The 19744-nt window shown below is 54.5% G+C and overlaps 1 protein-coding gene across 2 annotated transcripts; it reads left to right on the top strand.

The window, feature by feature from the left end:
* Positions 1-6852: 6852 nt before the first annotated feature.
* Positions 6853-19024, top strand: LOC308514170 (ankyrin-1-like; the record flags this gene model as incomplete). 2 transcript variants are annotated; one of them, XM_081084227.1, is made up of 5 exons in its annotated part: positions 6853-7071; positions 7699-7782; positions 8807-8872; positions 9207-9339; positions 16500-19024. In XM_081084227.1, the coding sequence occupies 4 exons, from the start codon at positions 6853-6855 to the stop codon at positions 9303-9305; spliced, it is 468 nt and encodes a 155-aa protein (XP_080940353.1). In that variant the 3' UTR covers positions 9306-9339; positions 16500-19024. The 2 variants fall into 2 exon arrangements, with proteins under 2 accessions (XP_080940353.1, XP_080940352.1); XM_081084226.1 differs by lacking the exon at positions 9207-9339 and having other exon boundaries at positions 8807-8947; positions 16500-17601.
* Positions 19025-19744: the final 720 nt, after the last annotated feature.

Here is a 19744-nt window from a genome sequence, read left to right as displayed (position 1 = left end):
GGCTGTTCTTGTGGGTGACTCCTCACCAAGCTCCCTGTGACTAGAGCGTCTGGTGCTGTGCCAGCAGCAGGGAAGCATCGGTGGCAGTTCGGGCAGAAGGGCCTTGTGCACCTCGGGGACCCAGAGAGCCCTCAGACACAGGGAGCTCACAGCCATACCGTGGACACCACACTCCCGGTGCTCGGAGTGCTGAGGGGGCTCGTGGCGAGAGGGAGAGAGGAGACAGGCATGGGGCGGTCTCACGTTGGCCCTCCTGGACTGGCTGGCCCAGGAAACAAGCAACTGCAGCTGTTTCTTCCATGTCACTGTGCTTCCTCGATTCTCCCTAAAGCAAGGACACAGTTTATGTTCCAGAAGGCTGCGGCCACCCAAGGAGCTCAGGCCCGGCCAGGCTGTGGGAAACCTGTTCTCATGTCCCCTTCCCGTCCACACTGCTCCACTCAAAATGTGGAGCTGATTGGCCAGTCCCCAGGGTCCACTCAGTGTGGCCCAAATACCATTGGAGGAGGGAGAGGAAGGTCATTTAGAAGATGCAAGGATTTATTTAGTTCCCAAACTAATCCTTTGAGTCGGGGGAGGGGGAGAATTGGACAGACTGAGCCTGTAAGGGTTCAAAGTGAAATACTGGCTTTCCTGTGAGAGAGACCATCTTCCAACAACCCTGATGGCCATTCATCCAACAGCATTGATTGAACACGTAGCTGTGTGCTGGCCTCTGCACCGTGGCCACAGCGGGGTCACCAGATGAGGAACCAGAAGGCCTGGAGGCTGGGCCGCAGGATGTTACAGTGTGGCTCTGGGGCCTTGGTCAGCCCTCTGATGGGGACGAATTTTGTTCACTCACTCAGCAATATGTCTTGAATGCCTACTATGTGCCAAGCATTTATAAAAAATGCCTAGGTACTGGGGATACGGCACTGAACAAAACAGACAGTCTCTACCTGTAAGAAGTTTATATTCTAATGGAGAAACTGATGGTAACCAAGATAAAGTAAATAAAATTAAAAGAGAAATGCTAGATATTAAGTGCTAAAAAGAAAAATAAAGCAGAGAATGGGAGCAGGAGGTGTGGGGGGCAGGGGGAGAAGGGGTGTTTGGAATTATAGACAAGGTGGCCAGGGAGGCCTGGGAGAGTGGCGTTGGAATAAAGACTTAAAGGAATTAGGGGTGACATCCAGCCGAAGGCCCAGCTAGTGCAGAGGCCTTGGAGTAGGGCATGCCCGGCACAGGCAAGGGACAGTGAGGAGGTCGCTGTGCCTACCGTAGATCAAGGAAGATGGGGTCGGGGAGGTAATGAGGCCAGACGTGTCAGGCCCTGAGGTTCATAGAAAGACTTGGGCATTTACTGGGAGGAATGCAGAGCCATTGGAGGGTTCTGAGCAGAGGAGTGAGGTGACCTAAGAGATGCCTTGAGAGCAGCCTGACATGGCCAGGGGTAGAAGCAGGATGAGCAAGGAGGCCAGTGTTGGTGATATGGACCAACATGGTAGCCGTGGTGGTGGCAAGAAGTGGCTATGCTCAGCGTATATTTTGAAGGTTGAACCAAAAGGGGTTTGCTTACAAATAAGACGTGGAGTGTGGAAACGGAAGTTGAGGGCTCACCAGTGTCCTTGACCTCACAACTGAAAGGATGACAGTGCCCTTTACCACAGACTGGGGAAGACTGGGCGGAACTGGTCTGACCGTGTCCTCAAGGTCCCTGTTAGGAATCCGGAGGAGAGGTGTTGAGGAGGCCGTTTCCCACCTGCAGTTCGAGGAGGTGGTGCTGGAGACAGGCACCTGGGCATGAGCAGCATGCGGATGGGGTGTAAAGCCATGGCCTGAGCGCGCTCCTTTAGGAAGTGGGTGCAGATAGAGCTGAGGTCTGAGAATTGGGCCCTGGGTGCTCCAATGTCCAGAAGTCAGGGAAATTAGGAGGAACCAACAAAGGAGAGGCCAGAGAGTGGGGGGAAACCAGGCAAATGGGGTGTCTCAGAGGCCACAGAAGAGTGTGTTTCCAGGGGGAGGGACTGACTACCTCTCAGGTGAGCACAGAGATGAGGACTATTGAGTGCAGGTGGCCTGGAGGGCTGGGGGGGAGGTGGGAAAGGTGATGGGTGTGGAGGCCCCATGACTGGATCTTTGGTGTGAGCCTAGTGCCTTGGAAGCCCAGAGTAGGGCTGTCCACTCAAAGGGAGGGCACCAATGGCACTGGTACCCGTGGCCCTCCCCACATGGACAGCATGGATGGCCCACCTGTACCTGTCTGGACAGGGCAGTCAGCTATGTGATTTGCTCACACTCTCCCGTCCCTCTGGGCTCCCGTCCAGGGCTCTGGAGGGGGAGGGTATCTCAAAGAGCAGAGGCTGAAGGGTGACCAGGTGTCCTTTCTCTCTTCCGGGACCCCAGACTGCAGGACTGGGATGGGGAAGGCTCCATTGTCTCATACCTGCAAGATGCTGCACAAGGTTCCTGGCAAGAGGAGGTCACGCGAGGCCCACACTCATTCCAGAGAACCGTCACCACCGTCAAAGGGCTGGAGCCCAGTGGGTCTCGGGAGTATGAGAAGGTCCTGGTGTCTGCGACTGAGCACTTGCAGCCAGAGCAGCCCAAGGCCGAGAGCCTGCAGGCTGACTGGGAACGAAGACGACAAGGCCACCGAGAGCGGGTGCAGCAGGCAGAGAGCACCTTCTCCCAGCTGGTAGAGGTGAGAGCCCGCAGGCAGGGGCCTGCTGATGCCTGTCCCAGCACCAGGCCACCTCCTCTTCACTCAGCCCAGAGCCGAGCATGCTTATTTGCTTTAAGCATTGTGGTGTTGGCTTCACTTTCTCTAGAAGCTTCCTTGGTCTTGGTCTATCTGTCTGCCTCCTTGACCCCTACTGAGGGAAGGGAGGGGCTGACCTGTGTGGAGCTCCTGAGCGCACTCAGGCACAGCCTGTGCTGTCATCATCCTCACAACTGCCCGTCTCCCAGAGGTGATTCCCATCTGCAGCTGACGGTTGAGCAACTCACCCAAGGTCATAGGGTCAGAAGTGGGCTTTGAGTCCAGTCTGGCTGACTCCAAAGCCATGGGTCTTGTTTTCTCTTTTCATCATGTTTTAGAAAGGACTTAGAGCTGGGTGTTGGGCTAACTGGTCCAACCATGGTCTGCGTGGCTGTGGACAAGCCCCTCTCTTCTTGGCATCTTGGTTTCCTCACTGGTAAACGAGGAGAGAATGGATTATTGCCGAGGTTCACCCAGCGGAATTCTGGTTCCGGGGTGGGCTCATCAAGGGGCACAGGAGAGGGACGGGGAGAACCTTCCCACCACAGACTCGCTCTCCTCTCCTCCGGTTCCCTGGCCTCACCCTCCATCAGCTCCCCCTCCTTCCATCCCTTTCAGTTTGTCCTACTGTACTTTCTTTGTTCGTTCACTTTTATCTGCATGCTCCATTCCCATTTTCTTGCCCCTCCTCATTCCCACAGGCATCCACTTTAATGTGGTTTTTGTTTGTTTGTTTAGATATATTTTTATTGATTTCAGAGAGGAAGGGAGGGGGGGAGAGAGATAGAAACATCAATGATGAGAGAGAATCATTGATCGGTTGCCTCCTGCATGCCCCACACTGGGGATGGAGCCCGCAACCCAGGCATGTGCCCTGACCAGGAATCAAACCATGACCTCCTGGTTCATAGGTTGACACTCACTGAGCCATTCCAGCCAGGAATTAATGTGTTTTTTGAGAGAAAAAAAAGTTTTATTATGAAAAACTGCAAATAAATACAAAACAGACAGAATATCATATCAACTCTCTATGCACACACCACCCAGGCTGCACAATTACCTACTCATGGACAATCTTGTTTCATCTGAACCCCCATCCACTCTCTCCCACCTCCCCCAGATTATTTTGAAGCAAATTCCAGATATCTTATTAATGTGTCTTTTTTAAATTTACGGGTTCTTATGAAATTGGCGTTGCTGGTCTGCGCCCATGTATTTCTAATGTGTGCATGAGTGTGTGTTCTGTGTCTCCTTTGGCTTCTTACTGTTCAGTCAGCACAGTTTCCTCACCCAGGAGCCGCCTCCTTCCTCCTGGTCCCGCCTGCTGCTTCTCTTCCTGTGCTCCTACCTGAAACCAGTGCCCGCAGGCACCCTGAGGACCGCAGGCCGCACACTGGCTCCACAATGGTCCCAGGCTGCCGACGGCCAAGAGCTGCTAGGAATTAATCGGGTTTTATTTAGAATGCGTCCTTGCCAAGTATGTGCCTCGGACAGGACAGGCGGCTGCGTCCATTTTTAACCCCAGCCCACCCCGGTGCACGTGTTGCTATCGAGCTATTCCTTGGTCCCCACTGCTGCTGCTCCCAGTAGCAAGTGCTCGGCCCAGCGCACAGGAGCTCTTAACCGGGTTTGGACTCCTGACTCCTGGGGAAAGAGAAAGACTGCAGGAGCGATATTTTCCATCATTCCTCCGCAGTCAGCCTTTGGTGAGGGAAAGCCTGGGGAGAAAGCAGGATCACCCCAGAGGATCAAGGGAAAAACCCTCTAGGTCAGCAGTTCTCAACCTGTGGGTCGCCAACCTGTGAGTCGCAACCCCTTCACAGGGGTCGCCTAAGACCATCGGAAAACACATATATAATTACATATTGTTTTGTGATTAATCACTATGCTTTAATTATGTTCGATTTGTAACAATGAAACGGGGGGTCACCACAACATGAGGAACTGTATTAAAGGGTCGCGGCATCAGGAAGGTTGAGAACCACTGCCCTAGGTCATTTGGTCCATCTGACTCATTTACAAATGAGGAAACTGAGGCTCGGAATGGCTGAGGGCGTGTCCAGGGTCACACGATGAACCAGCATCAGAGCCAGGAGAGGCCAGACCTCCTCCTTTTTCCCAGTGGGCGTGTCATACCAGGGGGGAGGGGCGGGGAGGGGGGGCGGGCACACCTAACGCCTCCCCAGCCTAGGACAGGATTGGATGGTGTGGATGAGCTGTTGTCGTAACCGCCTGGCAGAACCCAGGGGATGATCACGAGGTCCATTTAAGGTGACGGTGTACAAAGCACCCATTTGCCAGTATTTCCAGTGAATCTCTGAGAACAGTGACACAGAGAGAGAGATGCCTCATCATTTGGGGCTTGGGAGGCAGGCCTGAAATGACCGTGAGCCAGCCAGTCCTCCCCTGAGGACCTGGGGGGAAATACCTAGACTTGGACTCTTCTTGGCTGGGCCAAAATCAGATATGCTGTAGCTTCTATTTTTCCAGTGCTTTCTTGTTGAAATGAGGCAGTGCTATGCCATGGCGGGAGTTTGAAATCTGACTCCTTCGTTTACTTACTCTTTCACATAGGCAAGTGCCTTAACCTGTCTGTGCCTCCTTTTCCTTTGTGGCAGGTGATAGAGCCTGCATGGTAGGATCATTGCAAGGCTAAACTGAGTTAGTGTGAGAAAGTGCTTGCTGTTATTGTTGACTAGAGGCCCGGTGCACAAAATTTGTGCCCCGGGGGGGGGGGCGGCCTCAGTCCAGCCTGTGCCCTCTCACAGTCCGGGACCCCTCAGGGGATGTCCCCCAAGGGGTCCTTAGCACTGCCATGAAGGCAGGAGAGGCTCCCACCACTGCCGCTGCGCTCTCCAACCATGAGCCCAGCTTCTGGCTGAGCAGCGCTCTCCCTGTAAGAGCGCACTGACCACCAGGGGGCAGCTCCTGGTGGTCAGTGCACATCATAGCGACCAGTTGTTCTGCCATTCGGTCAATTTGCATATTAGCCTTTTATTATGTAGGATAGTGGTGGTACTCACAGCCCTGTGGTCTTCACAGCACTCTCGAGAGCACTTTAATTCACCCTCTTTTAAGGGAGGGGGAAACTGAGGCCCAGAGGAGGCACCCAGCTTCCCCAAGTCCCCACAGTGAGGGCGTTGTCAGGTCAGTGTGCTGTGTCCCAGATCTTTGTTCTCTCTGCCACGTGGAGGGACAGCCTGATCCCAAAAGTGAATTCCTTTCAGCCACAGCTGCTGCGGCCGCATTTGTGAATCAGCTCTGTAAAGACGGGCTTAATGCGCGTGGTTCCTGCTCTTCGTGGGCGGGCGTTGACAGTCAGCATGGGAAGAGCCTTTGAGGACAGGCCTGAAATAGACACGCCGGTTACACGCTTACATTTAGGGCTGCTGTGCCCGGTGAAGAGGCTGATGGGAACTGCACAGCCCCACCACCTGTGCTGGGCCCTGCTGCGCTGGGCCTGGGCAAATCACGTATCCCAGGGCTATTTTTGAAATAAACCCCTAACTCTCCAGGGTACTAGCTGGTCCCATCCCCATGAGACGGGGAGAACATCATTCTGATCAGGCAATAGCAGCCCAGGGAAACACACGCGTAACTGCGGGCACTTACTCTCCGGACATTTATTTTGTGGAGTCCCTGAACGAGAACGCTTCCCTGGGCAGAGCTGCCTCTAGTTCCATGGGGGCGGGCAGGCAGGAAAGGTGAGGGGCCGTGTCCCTCCTCAGGCTCTTGGTGTGGCGGGGCAGGGTCTCCGACAGTGACTTTGACATGTGCTCCCAGTGCCCGGGACACACACACCTGCCGGCTTTCTTCTCGCCCCGTTGGACAGCCCCAGCAGCTGGGTTGGAAGCTAAAATTATCAAAGCCTGACGTCACCCAGGCAGGAGGGTAGAGCCTGGGGCTGCTCAGCAGCAGGACACTCAGGCGGGCAGTTCCAGTGAAGGGCCGGTCGGTGTTCTGCCTGGAGAGAAAGAGTGGGAGCCTGAGGAGCGAGGATGGGAGGGGTCCCAGGAGGCCTCGGGGGTCCAAGAGGAGAATGAGAGGTTGCACCCCTGCAGCGGCTAGAGCCCTGGCTCCACTGGCGCCCGGAGGGCGGGCTGGTGAGGATGTGGACTTTCATCACCCAGCTCCTGGTCACCTTGGTGCTCCTGAGCTTCTTCCTGGTCAGCTGTCAGAACGTGATGCACATTTTTAAGGGCTCTCTGTGCTTCGTGCTGAAGCACATCCACCAGGAACTGGACAAGGAGCTGGGGGAGAACGAGGGCCTGAGTGACGACGAGGAGACCATCTCCACCAGGGTGGTCCGGCGTCGGGTCCTCTTCAAGGTAATCGCCAGGCCGGCGGCAAAAGGCAGGCCTGGAGCTGGAGGTGGGAGTGCGGAGGCCAGAAGGTCAGGAGGCCGGGCTGAGGGCACAGTGCAGGGATGTCTAGGGACGAGCTGGGGCAAGGCGCCGGCCTCCAGGTCAGGAGATGTGTTGGAAGAGAAGGGACAGGAAGGCCTCAGGGGACAGGCTCTGCCCTGGGAGCAGAGCCACCCCTCAGCGAGGGCCGACAAAGCTCATCTCTGGGATTCAGCAGACCGTTCTCATCCTGCTTCTGTCCTAAGTTACACACAGGGTGATGGTGTGGGTGGAGGGCTTCTTCACTGTCAAGTGCTGTAGAAATGCAAATTAGGCGCCTCACTTCATCTTAGTCTTCTCCTGAAACTTGCATCATCGGCCCTGTTTGCCTGCTCCCCGGTGCTATTGTGGGGACCGCACACAAAGCTCTGGGCACCTGGAGCGGGTGGTTTGGCTGCCTCTACCTGCTGCGTTGGAGTTTCCTGCCGGGGTGGGGATTTGTCGGACTGTGGCTGTGGCTGCTGCTGCTGCTATTCTATCTCCTCATCCTCTAATCCTGTACCCAGACTCCTGCTTATGAATCTTGAGTTTTCTCCCTTTCTCTAATTGCAGGGGAGTGAGCTTCAGAATATTCCAGGGGAGCAGGTGACTGAGGAACAATTCACAGATGAGCAGGGCAACATTGTCACCAAAAAGGTGGGTGCAGAGAGTCCCCTGAACTAGGGGGAGGCACGCAGGCCAAAGGCTAAAGGGCAGGCCATGGACCCGCCTCCCTCACGGAGGGGTAAGCATGCTCAGCTGGGACAGTTCAGGTGCCATGGGCTCCTGTCCTCCGTGATCCGGACGTGACACTCCTCATAGCCACTTTGCCCGCATTCAGCCTGAAATGAGCTCCTGCCTCACTCTTCCAGAAGGACCGAGGCCCATGGAACAGCCCAGACCTAGTCCTGTGATGCCCATCCCTGAAAATAGCTGTAGGACAGCAGTAGGGTGGGCCCCAGACTATCACTGGCCTCTTAAAATGAAAAGGATGTGGAAATGCATTGAGTTGGCAGCAGATTTTAACTCAGTAGACATGAAGTTGCCTGTCTAGGGTTGGGCACTCTGCTAGGTTTTGGCAGAAGGGAGAAGAAGGAGCAAAGGGAAGACCTCGTATGTGCTCCCCCAGGGTGCTGTCACACTACATTGGAGCGGACCCCTTATGTCCGTCTGTCCTTCAGCGCATGAGCTTCGTGCGGGCAGGGGTCATGCTTGTTTATGTTTTCATCCCCCACTCCTAGCACATGGTAGGCGCAGAGTAAACAGCTGCCAGACTACTTAGATGAATGAATAAGGGAATGGGTAGATGGCATTGAATTACCATAGTTGAAAGGAAAGGTCCTCTGCCCTCAGGAGCTCATAGGCGTACACGTATGACAGACAGCGTAAACCGCCATCCATGCCAAGAGGCAGAGGAAGTGCGGTGGGCTAAGACAGAAGTTACGCATGGTCCAACCGTGTCATTGGAAACCTGCTAAGACCCCTCTGCAAATGCTAGTCCCTCTGAGGCTGTCCAACGCGAGTGTCTCCACACAGTGCTGGGAGTGAGAGACCCATCCCTGTTCTTGCCACTTGAGGACAAAGGCTGCCTCTCCCCCAACTTCATTCCTGGGAACCCGCTCTTTTCGAGCTCCGTCCTGACGGCTTCGCCAGCCCTTTCTCCCCGCCCTCTCTTTTCCAGATCATCCGCAAAGTTGTTCGGCAGATAGAGTCGTCTGGTGGCGATGACACCCAGGAGCACGAGGAGGTGATTGTCGAGGGGCCCCCGGAAGATCCTGGGGAGATGGAAGTTGATATTGATAACTTTATGAGACACATCAAGGTACTGTGGTGGCCGCAGCCTCTGAGGCACTCGCGCTTCCGAGTGTCCCGGCACCTGTACCTGCTGCTCGCCACTGCGCCCGGCACTTCGGGTTCCAGTCTGCGCTGTGCTCACCCGTCTGGGTTCCCCTTCGAGCCTTCCTCTTCCCGGGAGGCAGTGTTGCCACCCCCTCCGGATGATGCCTTTCATTCTCTTGCCCACTTGTTGCCTGTCTCTCTGTGCGATCTGTCCTGTGTTCTGTCTCTGCTGCTGTCTCCAGGTGGAGCGGAGAGGGAATAGCCTGCAGCCGGACCTGATAGAGGGCAGGAAGGGGGCTCAGATAGTGAAGCGGGCAAGCCTGAAAAGGGGGAAGCAGTGATCTCGAGCACCCCCCTCAAATGGCCTCTCTGGAGGTAACAGTCTTTCTGCATCCTTTCTGCATGGCTTGGTCTTCGTGGAGTGGCTGGGCCCGGCGATGGCTGCTCACATCTCACACGCCCCTCCCAGCATGGTGCAGGGTGGCAGCGTTGCTGTGGTCCAGGGGCATGGATTCTCGTCCCCACCTTCCAACTGTGTCTCTGACTCTCGATTGCCTCATCCAGAAAGCAGAGTCAACACTAGCTGCTGACCTACCTCTCAGGAAGTGCAAAAGTACAGAGTTGAAAAATGCTTGGATGAGTGACAGCGCTTGGTAATCGCCGTAGTAACATCACCCTGGCAACCAAGCAGTGAGGACCTGGGAGATGGGGACAGGGCATCAGAGAGGGTAGCTGAGTCTGTCTAGCCTGTGCTAGTCCAACCCACAGTGACAGACTTAGAACTGGACTGTCCCTTGAACCTGGAGCCCTGCAGACGTCCCCTCCAACCTAAGGCCTCCATTCTCCTTGGTGGTTCTTGGAACCTGTCGCTCCCCTGCTTTCTAGGAAAGGGCGAAGTTCGCAGGCCCAGGGGTGGTGGGCCCCTCCTGGCCTGTGGGGCCCTGATGCATGGCGTGCGTGAGCATGGGGCCGTGTGGCTGAGAAGCCTGGTGTGCGGTGATGTGTCGTGAAGCAGGGCCGTGAAGATGTTCCAGCAGGCCCTGTGGTGCTGGGGGCTTCAGCGGCCCCTCTGACCTCGTCCTCCCTGAGGGATCCTGTACTGAGCTGCCCCGAGGTTCTTCACTGCACCCGGCTCGGGGCAGCTCAGTACAGGATGCGTCGGGGCGGGAGTCGGCAGGCAGCGAGGAAGCACCGTGGCCCCAGCACAGCACTAACCCGGCTGCTGCCATCTAAACCCCCAGACCCCGGCTCTGGGCTGAGCAGCGAGCCAGCTCCAGCTTTCTGCTCTCGGCAAAAAGCAGGGCCGCCGCTGCTCCCAGCCGCCAGAAGTGCTGACTCTGGGCTTCCCGAGATACCTCGGCACTTGGCAAAAAGGGGCTGGCAGATCCAGCTAAGGGATAAAATTAGACCTGACTCCTCAGCAGCTTCCCTTAAGGAGGTCACAGCGCTAACCCCAGCACTGCCAGGGGATCCTACCAGGCTGCTGGTTTAGGACATTAGCTGTGATCACCCTGGAAATAATCCAAAGGTGCAAATAATTAGAAACTCCTCTGCCTTCTGTTCCTGATGGCGGCAGCAGGGGCTTTACACTCAGCTCCTGTCTGGCTTGGGTCTTCCTGACACCCCTGAACAGGAGAGAGGCAGCCCCGAAGCCAGCCTGGGGAGAAGAGCCGTGCCTAGGAATTTTTTTTTTTCTGTAGATGCTCTATCTGCACCACCCACAGGGATGTGGGTCTAGACCAGGGGTGGGCAAACTTTTTGACTTGAGGGCCACAATGGGTTCTTAAACTGGACCAGAGGGCCGGAACAAAAGCATGGATGGAGTGTTTGTGTGAACTAATATAAATTCAAAGTAAACATCATGGCATAAAAGGGTACGGTCTTTTTTTTTTTTTTTAGTTTTATTCATTTCAAACGGGCCGGATCCGGCCCGCGGGCCGTAGTTTGCCCACGGCTGGTGTAGACCAGTGAGTTGGGTGTCAGGGACACAGAGCAGCCTGACTCCAGCACAGTGCTGGGGCCTCTGCCCAGAAAAGGCCAGGGGTGTGTGGTGGGACAGTGGGGAGGGAGCCAGTAGTGAGGCGGACACCTGCCTGGGTCCCAAAGGGCCCACAATGCCCTCCCCTCCCAGCAAGACAGACTGCAGAGAGGACGGTGAAGGGGTTGCGAGCTCTCTGGTCCTTAATGCTACCATCCACTCGCAAGCATGTGCAGTCGGCCTTCATGATTCGTGGACTCCACACTTGCAGATCCACCTACTAACTAATGTGTGCTCGCCCCCAAACCGACACTCACAGCAACGTCCACGGTCACTCACGGGCCCACGCACAGTGGTGAGAAATTTGAGTCTGCTCCCAGCTGAAGTCAAACGAGGTGGCACTCTGCCCTCTGGTTTCAGCTCTCATACCATATATAAACAAGTGTCTTTTTTGTAGTGTATTTAATGCCACGGCTGATTTCTTTTTTTGTATTTTGGGGCTATCTGTTGTTGATTTCGCTGTTTAAAATGGCCTCCAAGCCCAGCCAGTGTAGCTTGGTGGTTGAGCATTGACCTATGAACCAGAAGGTCACGGTTCGATTCCTGGTCAGGGCACATGCCCGGGTTATGGGCTCAATCTCCAGTAGGGGGCATGCAGGAGGCAGCCAATCCATGATTCTCTCTCATCATTGGTGTTTCTACGTATCTCTCCCTCTCCCTTCCTCTCTGAAATAAAAATATATATATATTTATAAAAATAAAATAAGATGGCCTCCAAGACTAGTGCTGCAGAGCTGTCTAGTGTTCCTAAGTGCAGGAAGCTGTGACATGGAAAAAACATGTGTTCCATGAGCTTCATTCAAGCATGAGTTAGAGCACTGTTGGCCATGCTTTCAATGTTAATGAGCCAATGATATATATTAAAGAAGGTGTCTTTAAACAGAAACATCGCACAAGGTTATGTATTCATTAGTTGACAAAAATATTGCGAACGGAGGCTGGCAGGAGCCTGGCGCTGTATTTTCCTCAGGAGCAATGGTTCAGTACCAGCTAATCCAGTGTTTGTGGCCAATTTTGTAGAACATTACTGCAGGTAACGAGAATCGATGCATATATTTCAAAGAGGGTGAAAGCTGGGGCTTGAGTCTACTAGATTGAGGCCTGGCTCCTCTGATTTACAGGTTGTGAAGGGTAAAGGAGAACACCTGTGTTCTGGCGCTTAATCAGTCACAGAGCTTATTTGTAGTATGACATGGACAACTCTGTTGATCTTTCAAAGCCTTGGGTTCCTTGGTCAGAAAATAACAATGACACAGATTTCCCCCTTTCAGGGAGGGTGACCGGGGAGTTTATGTTTGTGAACCAACTTTGTAAAGTGTAAGTTCTAATCCACTGTTTCTCAAAGTGTTATCTGCATCTCTCCCACTCAGTCATCTGAAAGTCCGGTTAAAATGCGGACTCCTGGTCCTGGCCCAGACCCCCCGGGTTAAAGTTCTAGGACTCAGCTTCTGCATCAGCTTAAGTGATTTTGACATGCATATGGAAGAGTGAGTTATGATGGCTGGCTTTGGTTTTCCCTTACAAACCTCCTAGAGGTGATGTGGCACAGTTGTAGAGTTTAGATTTAAAAGGTGAGCTGGAAGGAATGATAGAGTTGGTTCCAAGATGTGGAACACCCCCAAAGGGCAGAACACCCATCCCCTGGGAGGACCAAGACAACAACCGCCCCTTCTGATGGCCCCACAGTCACTCCCACCTTGGGAAGAAGTTTGCATGTAAGGCCTGGAGGGTCAGGGAGGGAAGCTTTTGGGTAGTTTTTAAGAAGTTAGACAATTGCTGTTCAGTCAAGGCCTGATTGTTTGGGGCAGACCGTAGCAGCTGGTGAGTTTTGCTTTGTGCCCAAGTACTTAGGGCCAAGAAAAAGGGTGTCAGAGCTGTTAGAACGACAGCATGGAGCTGGGCAGCTGGAGGGCTGTGGGCAGACCTGGGACAGGGCCTGGTTCCTGGCAGTCCTCTGCACCTATCTGGCTCCGCCTTCTGGGACTCTCAGAAAGCTGCAGCGTGAAAGGCTGCTGGGTGTTTTGTTTCCTTTTTAAGAGACACTTTCTATTCAAACAGTAGGGTTGCAAGACTCATGTTAGCTCTGACAGTAGAATATTTTAGGTTTAAAATGTAATCATCTCAATGGGAAGGGGCAGGGGGGTAGCGGGGCAAGGGGTCGTGTTTTATTGGCTGATTTAAGTTACAGTCCGCCCTCATGCCAGGGTCCAACCCCAGCAGGTCCAGGGGTCCCCAAAGGTGTGGACGGAGTCGGCGAAGAAGGAATGACACGGAGACAGCGTTCAGTTGATCAGCAGTCTAGCCAGGATCTCCAGCCAAGTTCTGGTCTGGATCTCCAGCGAAGTTCTGTTTAGGATCTCCAGCCAGGTTCTGTGTCCATGGTCTCTTGCTAGGTTCTCCAGCCAGGTTCTCCAGGTTCTCCAGCCAGGTTCTGTAGCCATGTTCCCTCGCTAGGTTCTCCAGCCAGGTTCTGTCCAGGTTCTCCAGCCAGGTTCAGTCACCAGGTTCTAGTCAGGTTCTCTTGCCAATTTCTGTAGTCAGGTTCAGTCCAGGATCTTTTGCCATGTTCTCTCGCTAGGTTCTGTCTCTAGGTTCTGAGGCCAGTTTCTGTCCAGGATCTTTTGCCATGTTCTCTCCAGCGAAGTTCTTCTGTCTCTAGAGAACGTTCTGTGTAGGTTCTGTGCCAATTTCTGTCTCTCTTCGTTCTGTCTTCTTACATCTGTATTTATACCAGTTGATTCCAATCCTATCAATCTCTATTTCAAAGGTTAGGGCGTTTCTTATCTCCATTCCAGGGAGTAAAGATTATGTAGCTTAAGCATGATTGTTCGTAGTTAAAGTGATTAATTACCCACCTGGCACTTAGTTAAGAGGTTTTATTCCCTTCCTAACTTCAGGGGAAAATCCCTACCTGGGGAAACAACCTTTCTCAGAGACCTTGGTTAAAACACTTAGTGCCTAAAAGGTGAGCAAACATATTAAGAACAGTATGCCATATATGCCAGGTCCCTTGAAACAGCAAGCATGGACCAGCTCCCGGCACCCTCACTCCCGGATATTGCAGGCGTATTGAAGTCTGGGCTGGGGAGAGGGGAGCGAGAGCCACAGACACTGAGTAGAAGGTGGGAACAGGTGGGACAGCTCAGAGAGATGCATTGAGGAAAAGAACCCGACCAGTGCAGCCACCGAGCGTGGGGGCTCCGTATAGGGTAAGATCTTTCTCGAGGGGCCCCCAGGAGAAGGGGTGCGGGACTGAGGAAGAATACTGGACGCGGCCAGGAGACTTGCATTCTGCTCCCCGTCCTGCTGCTGCCTGGGCGCTCCCACTGGGCCTGTCCGCTCCTCGGGAGTCTCCGTTTACCCACAGGTGTAACGAGCAGTCACCACGGAATGATCTTTTCTGCTCCCTGCCTGGGCAGAAAGGCGGGTGAGAGATTGTAGCCTGACTTCCCCAGATGTTACAAGGTCTCTGATTGGAGGCATGCTCAGCACTGGGGTAGGCAGTTGGGGGACCACCAGGAAGGGTAAGGCCTGCTGTTGCCCTCAGAGAGTCTGTACTGCAGCGAGGGGAAGAATGCAGACAGCAAAGGGAATGACGACAGCATTTCCAGAGAGTCCATTTGTAGTTACATTCACATACCGTTTACTGTCCGAAGCACTTTATATACCTTCTAAACATCATAATAATCTAATGAGGTTCTTCTTCTTCTTCTTCTTCTTCTTCTTCTTCTTCTTCTTCTTCTTCTTCTTCTTCTGTTAATCCTCATTTGAGGGTATTTTCCCATTGATTTTTTTTTTTAAGAGAGTGGAAGGGAAAGGGGAGAGAGAGAGAAACATTGATGTGAGAGAGACACATCAATTGATTGCCTATCTCACGTGCCCCAACCAGGGCCCAGGACAGGGTATTGAGCCTACATTCCCTTAACCAGAATCAAACCCTGGACCCCTCAGTCCACAGGCCAACACTCTACCCACTGAGCCAAAGGAGCCTGGGTGAGGTGCATCTTCTTATTGCCCTTGTTTCCCAGCAGAGGAAACGGAACTATAGAGAGCATAAGTAACCTGACCAAGGTCACACAGCAGGAAATTGGCTGAGACAGGACACGAACCTCAGGCAGTCTGGCTCCAGAGTTCATGCTCTTAACCACTACGCTGTGTGATCGCTCTAAATAAAGTAGTGACAGGAGGGAAGTTTCCAGGGTTGTGAGGGGAGAAACAAGAGTGAGCCAGCGTCATCAGGAAGGCTTTGCGGAAGAGAGGTCTTGAGGACGGTGGGCAGAACTTTAGGGGAGAGGAGAGAGCATAGTACCCCTGCCGGGAGAGCCACGGACAAAGGCAGGCAGCTGGCAGGCACTGGGGGCTCGAAGGCAGGGTACTATGACGAAAGAGTCTTGTGCTCCAAGGTGACAGCTCCTTCAAGCCACAGCGGTAGAAGGCCTCTGGCCAGGAACCTAGCACCACCCTCCCATTCCTGGAGAACCATTCAGAGTGAGTTCACCTTGGTCACCTCCAGCTTCCTCCCCAACCCTGTCACCCATAGGGCCCCAGACAGCTCTGCGTGGGGACAGAATGGGGTTCTGCGTCCCTGTGCCACTTCCTGCGCCACCCAGGAGAGAGGCCGCTCCTCTTTATTTAAATGTCCTCCTTTTCCTCGTCCATCCCAAGGTCCCTGCAGACAGTCCCAAGTGGCTGGTCTTGGAAACAGAGTTTCACCCCAGGTTGGGGGATGAGGCACTGTGGGGTGGCAGGAGTGGGGTCTTGCTGCGAATCCCAGGCTGCAGAATGTGGAACTGAGGCTGCAGGCGAAGTGCTGTCTTCTAGCCTGAAGCACAGTATCTTAGGGAGACTACACTGGTCTTCCAACGATCTCATGGCCACAGCAGAGGCTGTTCGTCCACGGGGCATGGGGAGATGAGCTAGAGGCCCTTGACAGTAAGAGCTGTGGACCAGAACCAAAGAGGCACTGCTGTCCCTTCGAGCCATGATCTTGTCTCCTCCATCTCCGGGACCCCGGGGATGACACATAGCAGATATCGATGCATGTTGGCTACACTGAACTGAAAAAGGAGAGGGTCCCACTGCCTAGCCTAGCCCCTCTCTTGGCACAAGCGCTGGCTCATGATCATGGCCCCTTTCGTAGGTACAAGACCTACTCATTTCTCCCCCAGGTGAGTGCGTAGGCATGAGAGCCTCCTGCCTCCTCTCTGAGGCTCTGAGCACCCACACAGGAGGGTTTTGTATGGGAACTAGGACCGGCCAGGTCAGCCACCTCTGAGAGGCAGCCTCTGGGCTGGGGAGTGGGGACGGGTGGCTGGTCTTTCAGGAAGGTCACGGCTTCCCGCTCAACACCTTTCTGCTCGTCGCCTTGCTTGGGGAGGCTGCTTTTCCTGAATCAGACCCTGCCCGAGCAGCCAGCACAAAACTCAGTATTTGGGGTTTTTGCTGGGAGTTGCACCTTTAAATTCTAAGTATCTCCTTCTCTCTTTGTGTCCCTTAGGATCACACCTCGACACCCAACCCTTGAACTCCACACACTCTGCCATGCACACAGGAGGAGGGCTGGACCGGAGGGCAGCACAACGGCGCACATGTTCCTCTAGGCTAACGGCATGATCTCCGTAAGGGACTTCCTCTAGTCTCCTATTCGCATGAACGACCGACTGTAGACGCATGACCTACAGTCCTCAATCCTGCCTCTCGCGACAACCGATCTCCGTTCTGTTGGGAATCAGGACAAAAGCAGCAAGAATCGGCGGGTGGGGGGGTGGGAGAGGGATAGAAAGCAAGCGCAAGAGAGCGCATGAACGCAGAAGTGAACAAGGGCTCTTTGTGGCTGGGGATGATATATTTTTTTAAAACATTTTCATTTTGACTTGTTACAGGGTAGTTATTTTTTCAATATCTCTAAGAAATCTATATGGGCTTCCTGGAAAGAAAAAAAAAGAGAACTAGGCTTGAAATCAGTTCAGCACCTTAATCCTATGTCCTCATCTGCCAGTCTTCCCTACCCACACACACCCCCATTCCATTTGTGACAGCCCCTCCCTCTCCCCAGTGGACCGCGCCCCCCCCCCGCCCCCGCCCCCGAGAACTCTCTACATGACATTAAGGACACGCACAGAGGCACCTCTCCCCTCTACTCAGTATACACACAGATTTTACTGTGATGTCTGAAGCTGTATAGAATCTCCTGTGGATAAACTGGAATTTTTTTATGTTGCCTCTTCTCTCTCTCTCTCTCTCTTTCTCTCTCTCTCTCTCTCTCTCTCTCTCTCTCTCTCTCTCTGCCAGTTTCAGTATTAATCATCTTCCCATGGAAAATCATGACCTTTGGAGTGCATTCGGGGTTCCTTGTGTTAGGGACTTAAGAAGCTGAGGTGAGGACCCCAGGCGTAGCTGTAGGGCCCACAGGGAGCCAGTGCTCCGTCTCAAAGGGTCTTGGCTCTCAGTTGGTGGCTGTCCCGGGATTGCACCAGCATGTTCACTAGAGAAGAGGTTTTCTATATCTTCAAGCACCTATATCATAGTCTGTGTTCAAAGTGTAAACTGTACAGTAATCAGCCTTGTGTATATGAAAAATAATAAATACTATGCAAACCAATAGAAACACGTTAGCAGTATGTGCACAGCACTAACAGCTCAGCTCTGGGCTTCTCCGGGCTGCTAGGAGCCACAGCCCATCTCCATGAAAGAGGGAGCAGGGCTGGGGAATGCATCTGTGGGTTCTCAGAAGTCAGCCGCCCCCAAGGTCTCCCAGAGCGAACTCGGTGCTCTAAGTCCAGGCAGCCGGCGGGATGGGGGGCCTAGGCTGACAGCCTCAGTCTCCCCACTCTGACCAAGCCCCTCCGCCCACCTGGAGAGGAGGGTGAGGGGCCCACTCCTGACCACATGCCCCGGGGAGGGCCAGCCGGAGGAGGAGAGAGCTGACCACCAGGAGGCCTGGAGCTAGGAAGGAGACCCCCCCTGGGCCAGGCCTCCGGTCGGGGCAGGAAGGAAACAGACAGCTGGCTGTTCCTAGCCTCGGTGCCACCCGGGAAGAGCCTTAAAGTTACATCAGAGCCTCCGGCAGAGGGAGGCCCAAATCAGCACAAACCGCCCCGTCCTGCGCGGCGGGCGCCCTCCAGGGCCAGAGAGAGATTGGCAGGCTCTGCTGGCTGTCCCAGAGCCACTGTTCGCGGGGGCCAGTCACCCTCCTCCCTGCCACTCTTCTGACGCGTCCTCAGAACACATTCACACTTTCCAAGTAGCACAGACGCCCCCTCAGTGTCAGAGCCCCCCACCGCCCTGGTGCCCGTCGCCAGCCTCGCAGGTCCTGGAGCAGCAGGGCAGCTGGGCGGCCGGGCTGAGTGGAGCCCCGCCGGCCGGCCCAGGCGCTTCTGTTGGTCCCGGCGGTTTTTGCTTTCAGAGGGGCCAGCCCGGGAGAGGACGGCTGAGCTGGCGGCCTCAGGCCCCCCGGGCTGTGCCCCAGCAAGTGCAGCACCCGCCCTCCCTGCGGGGCAGGAGCGCAGGGCTGCTGGCGGGGCGGGGCGGCTCAGCCAGAGCCCGCCGGTCCCCAGGGCGGGCCACTTGGCCGGAGGAAGACAGGCGCAGGGCCCTCCGCCCCCTCCTGTCCCGTCCTGCCCCGGCCGCCGCTGCAGCCGCCCCGTAGCCCCTCGCAGAGCCTGCGCCCGGCCCAGCCTATGCTTTGGCACCTTCTGCTCTGTACGGCTTGGCTGCTTGGCCCCGCGGCCGGCCCTGGCGGCATGGCTGCCCGCTCTGGTTGCTAATAGGAGCTGTTAGGGGAGGAGTTTGGGGTCTCCACACGATGCCTAGAGAATGCTGCAGTCTGCACACTAGACGCTTTTTAGAAGTTTTGGAATCACCTTGATTTTTCTAATTGTTATGAAAATAAATCTTTTCTCGACTCTCTCCCACATGCTCTGTAATCGGGAGAGAATTCCCCTTGCCCACTATGATGTATAGACCATTCTCCCTACACCAGCTGAACAAATGTCAAAATTAATAAAGAAATTGACTCATGGCACACGGCTCCATCTGTCCTTTTTGGTTCATCCTTGGGGGGTTTGAGGGGCTGAGGCAGGAGTGAAGCCTGAGGGTGGATCAGTCAGCAGGGTGGCCTGCACCCTAACGAGGTGCCCAGCTTCCAGAAACCTGGACAGTCCCCCGTTATCAGGGCCACCCACTCTGGGAGCAGCTCCCCAACCCCTGAGATGGTGGAACAGATTTCTGACCCACCTAATGACTACAAGATGGGGGCTAGTCCCAGGTGGAGGGGGACATCACAAACCACCAGGGTACATGGCTGAGCCCGGGGCTGGCATACACTCAGGGGGGGGGCCCCTGGCGACCCCTGTGAAGGCGTCTGGCCCCTGCACTAATGCCATTCGAAGTTGAAGAACTTTTGGGAAAAGCACCCTGTTCCTAACAATTAGTTCCTAACACTGCATGCAAGGCGGGCCATCACCGCTGGCCTCGCTTTCCTCATCTGTCAAATGGGAGAACAGATTTAGCGCTTGTGTGTCATCCTGGGATCCCGGAACATGAATGCCTTTGCCAAGTTGACATTAAATAAGAACCAAATCACTCACTGCAGCTCTTCTTTCTCAGAAGTTCCCATCGTTGCCGGTGACAACGTCACAGGGGCAGGTTCCTAGGAATACCCCCAGCCCTCACTCGGAAGCTTCTCTCTCAGCATCAGAAAAGCCACCCAGACCACGGGGCCAGCCAGCGCTATGCAACCGC

Source organism: Myotis nattereri (assembly GCF_964212035.1).
Source record: "Myotis nattereri genome assembly, chromosome: 2".
Taxonomy (NCBI): Eukaryota; Metazoa; Chordata; class Mammalia; order Chiroptera; family Vespertilionidae; genus Myotis; species Myotis nattereri.
The sequence above is the reverse complement of the archived record's forward strand: the minus strand, read 5'-3'. Positions and strand labels throughout refer to the sequence as shown.